The 8,352-nt window shown below is 44.9% G+C and overlaps 1 protein-coding gene across 4 annotated transcripts in view; it reads left to right on the plus strand.

Annotated features, from left to right (window-relative positions):
• The first annotated feature begins 4,061 nt into the window (after positions 1-4,061).
• Positions 4,062-8,352, plus strand: part of VAPA (VAMP associated protein A) — a 45,850-nt gene continuing 41,559 nt past the window's right edge. For 2 of the 4 annotated variants that reach the window (XM_023754258.1, XM_014456317.2), the window contains exon 1: positions 4,062-4,385. In XM_023754258.1, coding sequence (XP_023610026.1) covers positions 4,307-4,385 — 79 coding nt within the window. In that variant the 5' untranslated portion in view covers positions 4,062-4,306. The remainder of the gene's footprint in view (positions 4,386-8,352) is intronic. The other 2 variants (XM_006089290.3, XM_006089291.3) reach the window with 2 other exon arrangements.

Raw genomic sequence — 8,352 nt, forward strand, 5'->3', positions numbered from 1 at the left:
GCACCACCAGGGCAGCTGCCGCCTCTGAGGCTGCACTGCTTACTTCTGACCCAGGGAACAGGAAGCTGGACTTGGGAAGGAGCCGTGCTTCTGCTGACTCTGCAGCAACTCACTGCCTCTTGATACCCAGGAAGCTAGTCCATGGGCGCTGGATGCTGCGCAGAAAGCCTCCTGTCTCTGTGCTCCTGCCTCAGCAGGAAAACAGCCAGAGGGCACGGAACACTGGCCTCCTCCCTCTCACTTAGAACTTTCCAACATCACATGAGTGTAATTCACTGGTTGAACTTATTTCAAGAACAGAATCCTAGATGCAAAAGAGCTTTCATGTGTGTCTCTCCTGCTTGGACACAAGCTTGTAAGGGCTGAAACCATGTCTATTGGTTCACCACAATATCACCTCCCATTGTGCCGGGCACACAGCCATAATTTAACATTCGTAAGGTAACAGTCCTGGAACCCGGCACTATTTTAAGCTCTTCCTGTAGAGTAAATCATTTAATTTTTATAACAAACCTCAGACGTAGGTAATATTCACCCCAGTTGACAGATGTAGCGAGGGGAAGTGCAGGACTTGGTTGGAAGGTCTAGAAGGAGGAATCTCTGAAAGGTCAGAGGCCTCTGAGGGACCTTGCCGAAGGCTGCAGCCCCTACCTTGCCTTTTCCAAACAAGTCTGATCCCCCGGGTGTTTTGCTAGTGTCTATGTTTAGTCTTTAAAGACATGACCTTGTAGAAGCATATACTTTCTCAAGGATACTTACCCTGCTAATTGTATCTAGAGGTTAATTTTAGTTTAAGCTGTCGTGACAATAAAAGCCTAAGAAGGTAGGCGAACAGGACTGCTGTTTACTTCTAAGGTAGAACAGTCCCTTAGCCCTCTCTTTCACAGAAACGTAAGTCAGAGAAATCTGTTCATCCATCACTCAGGTCTGCCCGTCAGCCCCAGCAATGTAGAACAAGCACAGAGTGGTGAAGTTAGTTGCAAAGACCATGTAGTAGAGAGTAGGATTTGAATCCAGCAGTTCAGAAACAAAGTTTGTACTCGTTTACTGCTTCAACCTTTGAACCAGGAGGTCATGGTTCCATTCCGGGTCAGGGCACATGCCCAGGTAGCGGGCTTGATCCCCAGTAGAAGTCGTGCAGGAGGCAGCCGATCAATGATTCTCTCATCATTGATGTTTCTATCTCTCTCCTTCTCCCTTCCTCTCTGAAATCAATAAAAATATATTTAAAAAATGTTTCTCTCTCATCGATGTTTCTATCTCTCTATCCCTTTCCCTTCTCTCTCTCTCAAATAAATAAAAACATTAAAAAAATAAATGTTTACTGAACTGAATTATGCAGTTCATAAACATATTCATAAATATAGAGAACCTCAATAATAAAGTTTAACATGTTTTGGACATGTTAAACTTTACTATTGGACAAAGTATACTTTGTTACCATTTGTACTGAAAACTAGTGTGTGTGTTTTTTTAATCTTTGCCAAAGCTACAAGAGATAATCTGTCCAAAGGTGACTACATTAGTAATCAAGTAGGTTGAAGTAATATTAAAGGCCTCATGCCTCTTAGATTCAGGAAAACTTGAATCTAGAGAACTATGTTTGAGTATATATTTTTATGCTAATATAGCAGAGACCACTATATGCTGCATTAATCAATGCAAAAATGAACACTAGGCCCCTTGTTTCTCTGTTCCAAGCTTAACTGTTAAACAATAGCGAAGTCAATTACATTGTAAATTGTTGCCTTAGTTACTCTTGCCATTTTATTGTGGCTTTAGAAAGGACAAAAATGCACAGACTGAAAAACTGGGTGAGTTTCTTCCCATAGTTTAGCTCTATTACTGACATGAGATGCTCTCACCTTTGTTTTCATTTTCATATTTAACAATAAAAATAACACTTGCTGTTATAAGGTTGTTCTGAGTAGCGTGTAATAATGTTTATCAAGTTCTTTGAACTGTTAGAAGAAAGGTAGTAATAAACACCCAAGCACAAACCACTGAACTGGAGCACTAGTTAATGAAGGGTAGATGATTCAGGAGGGCCCTGAGCCATTATTAATGCAGTGCTCTAAAACAGAATAGGAGAATTATTCCAAAAAACATTTCATGTATTCTTACTAGTAGACTACCACATATTTAAACTCACATCCACATTAAGACTATGCCTATATGATTTTTGAAGCAATATTAAGAAGAGAAAAGCAGTTGATTCCAAAGGTGACAGCTTACATCAGCAGATGTTTCTTAATGATATATAGGCTGGAAACTGGAATACATCCCATTTCAGCTTCCTATTGAACTCAGGGTGAATGGGCAGCCATTGTCCCATAAAAGAGTGACTGGGATCTTTCTCAGCATGCTATACCTGCGAAGTGGCTGTTTGCAGACCAGAGATTTCTTTATGGAGAAGTATCCATCCAGTTATGGAGGAGCCAGAGCCAGTTCAGCCCAGGCTAACTTGCCTATGAATAAGAGTTCTTCGGCAAGCAAAATAATAATAAATAAATAAATAAATAAAAAAGAAAGAAAAAAAGAAAAAGAAAGTTTGTGTCAGTTTTAGGGTTGTCAGTTCATAATTAAACATATGTGGGACACCATCCTGTGCATGAATGTCAACCTCAACTTTAAAAAAAAAATCTTAAACTCCCTTTTTATAAATATACAATTTTTGTATTCTTTTAATAATCATTGAAATTTCAAAATAAATTTGTGCATAAAAAAATCAAAGTAAAGGTACATTTAGAATATGCTTTTCAAATGATTTAAGCACTCCTATCCTCCGAGGTTTTTCATGGCTGAAGATGCATTACTCTCGTGTAGCACAGTCTTCTATGAATGCTAGTTAGCTATTCCGGAGGGCTCTTCCTAGATATACTTTGTGTCTACGCCCAGACTCTTGTTCCATTTGCCTCGTTTATTTCCTGGACAAACTGGTCTGCTCTTTCATGGCAGCAGCACCAATATATCCTCTGTTTCGTGGTGCTTCTAGGGATTTAAATTCAGGTATTACTATAAAGGCTACTTTACAGCATATTCAGTGTTTTTTTTTTTCATTTAATGTTCCTGTCCCCGATTACCTTGTCAATCGGTTAAAGATTTGTCAGCAAGTTTGCTGCTGGGATTTTTCAGTTTGCTACATGCTCCTGTAAACGATGCAGATGGCATTCATTTCCAATATGTGAACGTGACAACTGTTTTGGTTCGGATTTATTATTAACCAAAACTGAGAACAGACTACAGCAACGGAATGCTGTAGATTTTGACTTTTATTTCTCGCTTGTCAGATTTCCCCAACGGCGCGCTTGATTCTTAAACGAGGTGTGTTTCCTCATCTTTTTTTCAGGAAGCAGGAGAGAGGTTGGATTGGAATACGACAGAGAATTTACCTCTATCAATAGAGGGACAGATAGAATTAAAGAGCAAACCGAAAAATCCCGGCATGTTTTTCGCAGAGAATGTTTTTTTATTTTTAACCAGGGAACCTCGGATCAGTCTCCAAGTGGGTTTTTTTTTTTTTTTTAGCGCAAACATGACGCTATCTGAGAGCCAAAATGAGTGTCAGCGCGCCCCACCCCACTGCCTCCAACGGACCTCAGTCTCTTTCCCGCCCACAAACAACCACGACTACAATTCCCAGCAAGCATCGCGCAGTGCCGCAAAGGGACCAGGCCCCGGGCGGAGGCTCCGCCCCCGAATGGAGCATGCTGGGAGTTGTGGATGAGTCTGACTACTTCTTCCTTATATTAGGCATTCCCACTTGGAAGATGGCGGTGTATTGCCACGGCGAGTTCCCCAGTTTCGTAATAGGAGCTAAAACGTGACCGAGGATTGTACCCCCTTGCTCTGCGGTGCTCACCGCGTCGGTCCCAAGGAGCTTAGCTCCGCCCTCTGCCCACACCCGTTCCCTTGACAGCTGAGGGAGTACTCCCAGCGGCGGTGAGGCCGCGACGCGCAGGCGCACCAGCCCGCGCCCCGTAGGGCTGAACTCGAGGGCGGGACGTGCGCTAGGAGCACCCGGCCGCGGGGGCGCGCACGTAGGCACGCAGCAGTCATCACGTGGGGCCCTGAGGATCGCAGTGCGCGTGGCCGGGCGGCTGGTGTGGGGTTGAGTCAGTTGTGAGACCCCGAGCTGCTGAACCAGCGGGCTGCCCAGCAACCGGCCCCGTAGCGGCAGGCGTTGGGGTGCGGGAGCCGTGAGCTGCCTCCATCGTAGAGCTCGGCTGAGCCGTCGCCGCCATCGTCCCCAGCCAGCTAGCAAGCCGCCGCCGCGGGCGCGCCCCCGCTCTGCGCTGTCTCTCCGATGGCGTCCGCCTCTGGGGCCATGGCGAAGCACGAGCAGATCCTGGTCCTCGACCCTCCCACAGACCTCAAATTCAAAGGTAGGCAGGAAGCAGGCGGCCCCAGACTGGGGTGCGGCGGGCGGGGGGCTTGATTTGGAGTGGATGATGGGCGTGGAGGGAATGTCTGCGGCCGGGGCCCCGGCGAGCGGCCCCTCCCCCACGCCCCAGCACTTCCATCCTCGGGCGGAACCTCGCTCCGGCTCTCGGCGGGCCGGCCCTGCGCCCGGGCCCGCTCCCTCCCCTGCCCGCCCGCGTCTCGGTGCGCGCTCCGGCCCGGGAGAGGCGGAGGGGCCCGGTTCTGCCGCCGCCGCCATCTTGCGGTCCCGCGGGGGCGCCTCCTGGTGCTGCCCGCGCTGCTGCCCGCGCCTGGCACTTGTCCTTGGCCCCCGAGGAACGACGGGCGTGGCCTGGGAGGGCGTGGGTGGGTGGTGACCTTCCCGCGTGCGCGCCGGTCTGCGGTGGAGACGGGGGTCTGGGGCTGGCGCAAGTGCGTTCGTCACCCGCGCGGGTGGTCGGGAGGCAGGAGGGCAGGCGAGCAGCGGCGCGGCGGGCCCTGGACACGGCTCCGGGAGAGGACCACCCCTCGGCCCGCGCTCCCTCCATCCACCTCCCGGGAAGGGCTGGGTGGAGCCCGCCCTCGGTTCTCGCCGAGGGGGTGGCTACCTGCCTTCCTGCCCCGCTGATTAGTCGGCTGTCAGGTCCGGGGGGAGCCGGGGAGGCGGAGGAGCCCAGAAAGTCTTCTGGTTCTGACTTCGCCGGCGGCGTTGGCGGAGACCCAGGCGCGCGGCTGGAAGGCCCTGCGTCAGCCCCAGGATGGGCAGTGGTAGGCGGGTAGTAGACGCCTTCTGTCCTCCGCTGGGACACCTCGGCTTACCTTCCGCGCGGGGCCGACCTGCTGTGTGTCGGCTCTTGTCGAGCCCTTGAATGGAGCTCTCTCGCTGCGGAGTCTTCAGTGTTCGCGGCTTTTGCCTTCACGTTTGTGGTTTCTCAGCCGACCCCCGCTCGAGAAGGCTGATCAGGTGTCACTCGGCTCTGAGCGCCGTTGATTGATTTTGCAGCGATGCCCACAGGCATTGATCTGACTTGGTGATCGGAGGCATCGAAGGGGCTCTCCGGCCCATTTGCTTTTTGATACGTAGGGTACCCTAGGGAAGAGAGTTAAACTGAACAGTTTCTTTTTAGAAGTAGTAAAAGTGTGTGACGATCCCAAGTAGAAGGCGGATTCCTTCCTATCTGCAGTTAAGTGTGAAGTAAGTTCCCATTTGGAGGACTCAGTGTCCTGTATTTCGGTTTCAGTAGCTATGAAGAGAACCATTTTTGTGAAATGTATAGCCATCCCACTGCTTAAAGATGTTGAATTTTTTATTGTACAAGATTGAGTCCAAAAGCAAAATTATTTTACAACGGAAAATTTGTAAGTAGTTTTAGAAAATTTTAAAACATTGTATTCAGGTATTATGTGAGAGTAATATTCTATAACTCCTTTATTTTGTAAGCATTGCAGGGCATTTGCAAATTTCTGAGTGGAAATGTCTGTGAGCTGCTTGTTAGGTAAAGATTTGGTTTTAAAACTACGAAATATTTTGAGGGGCACTAAGTGCATTTTATTATATCAAGTTTATGTGTGTGGATGATTTTATATAGTTCTAGATGAAAGAAAAAAATGCCTCTGGGTAATCACTAAATTTTTTTCCAGAATTTAACTCTTTTGCATTTACTTTCTGACAGGCTGAGTTTCCAGAGAGGAAATTTCCTCTACTGGATAACCATGTGTGTATTGCTGTTAAGGACCTAGAAACCTTTAAAACTAGTTTTAGGTCAGGAAATTTCCACAAAGTTTGAGGCTTTCTCCCTAGAGAAGTTGTAATGTTGCTATAGTAAGAGACTAGTAATAGAGAAGCAAGTTCAACAACCAAAAGCCCTACACAATGACTTACCCATATATTTCACTTTTTTTAGATATTGAAGAACTACTAGCTCTGATGATAGAACAGGTTGTTCTAGTGTTATGGATGAAAGTCTCATTTTAAAAAGTTTGGACATCAATGGCTACCCTTTAAGACTGACTTTAAAAAAGTGTTTCATTGAAAAGTTTAGGGACACAGATTCAGTTGGGTCATTTACTTAGTGAACATTTACTGAAAGTTCTGTGATATCCCTATATTTATAAGAGTATTAAACTGAGTAATTCATTCAACAGGTATCAGCTTATATTTTGGGATTCAGTGGTAAGCAAGGTGGAGAAAAGATTCAGTTTGTGGTTTAATGGAGAAAGCATACAGTTAAAAAACAGTAAAATGCCCTTGAAGAACTTGGAGACTAGTGAGGGAGACAGACAGACGGAGGCAAAACAAGCATGAGGACAGAAGGCCCTTCCTTCCCATCCCCTCACCCATTCCTTTAGGAAACTTTCTAGTGAAAGCTTGTTCTCAGTTGGTGGGGGGCAGAGTAGAGTGTTGGGCAAGGGAGTGATGGTTTGCTCTACCACTGGTGTAGAGAATGTATGGCTAATGGTTTGCTGTGTTCTGTTTAAAGATGCATAATGGGAGGTTTGGGAAAGTGGAGGAGGAGTAGGATGAATTAGGAGGTGACACTTGGTGTCATTTGATTCCTTCCTCAAAGTTATTCTTTTAGTCAAAGGTAGTTTGCTTTAATGGAATTCTTTCTGTATTCTAATGCACAGTTCAACACTAAGTGAGGACATTCACTTAGAATCAACAGTCTCTTTATGCTTAGTTTGATGAGGATATAAAAAGTAATTTAACTCTGACGTGCCCTAAATCACCTATACTTTTTAATTTAAGTAAAAGTCTGTTAAACGATAGTTTTGCAGAATGTCATCTTCAGGTAGGTTTATTTGAATTATTTTGACTCTACATTTCAGATACGGGTTCTCTAAGAGCTACTCATTTAATCATTCTGAGATTGGGTGATGAAGTTTTTCTCTTATACGGGGTAACAATGATATGAAATCAGCACTTAACCACAGTTGTGGAGAAGCAGATACCATTTTAATACATTTCTACATATCTCAATATTGTATTAAAAATTTATTGTTTGTTTTACATAATTGTTAATATATGAAAGTGCTTTTAGATGTAATGAAGTAATAACTCTCTTGTTATATTAGTAAAGAAAAAGTAGATATTTTCAGATTCTATTGTTTAAAGCCTGGCAGTAATTTCCAATCGGACTTAGACTTCAGATTGGAAATTCATTACATGTAAGGGATTGTTTTTTGTCCCTAACATTTTTACTATTGTAAAATTTCTTTTGTATTGTATAATGTTTTATTTTTTTCCATCTATTCGTAGTTTTGTCTCATTTGTGGCCTTCTTTTTTCTTAAATGCTAATGTTTCTGAGCTGATTTGGGTTCAGTCTTATCTCTGAACTTTCTTTGTTCAGTCTCATTGTTTTGAGGGTTTTTCTTTTCCTTCCTTTCTCTTTGTACACATTGTTACACATCTAATCTGTATTTTAATTCAGACTTTACAGTCAGTTTTGGAATACATACTAATTAATTATTGACTGTCTGGATTTGAATGTTATTCAGACATCTCAAACTCATACTGGTTTTTTTACTACCCAAGCCTACTTTTTTCTTCCCATATATATTTTTTAAAATATATTTTTATTGATTTCAGAGAGGAAGGGAGAGGGAGAGAGAGAGAGAGAAACATCAGTGATGAGAGAGAATTATTGATCAGCTGCCTCCTGCACCCCCCCCCCCCCCCCCACTGGGTATCGAGGCTGCAACCTAGGCATGGGCCCCTTGAACAGAATCGAACCTGGGACCCTTCAGTCTGCAGGCCGGTGTTCTATCCCCTTGGCCAAAACAGGCAGGGCTCTTCCCAAATTTTTTAAAGTAGGGGCAACATCCTTACTCAAACCCGAAATACTCTGCCCATGTGAAAATTAAAAACCGCCTTTCTCCACCCCAGAAATAGGTCTTGAACCTGTCTTCTTTAATGGGGATTTATTTTTAAAATTATTTGGTTTAAATCA

Source organism: Myotis lucifugus, unplaced genomic scaffold, assembly GCF_000147115.1.
Source record: "Myotis lucifugus unplaced genomic scaffold, Myoluc2.0 scaffold_58, whole genome shotgun sequence".
In the NCBI taxonomy this organism is placed as follows: Eukaryota; Metazoa; Chordata; class Mammalia; order Chiroptera; family Vespertilionidae; genus Myotis; species Myotis lucifugus.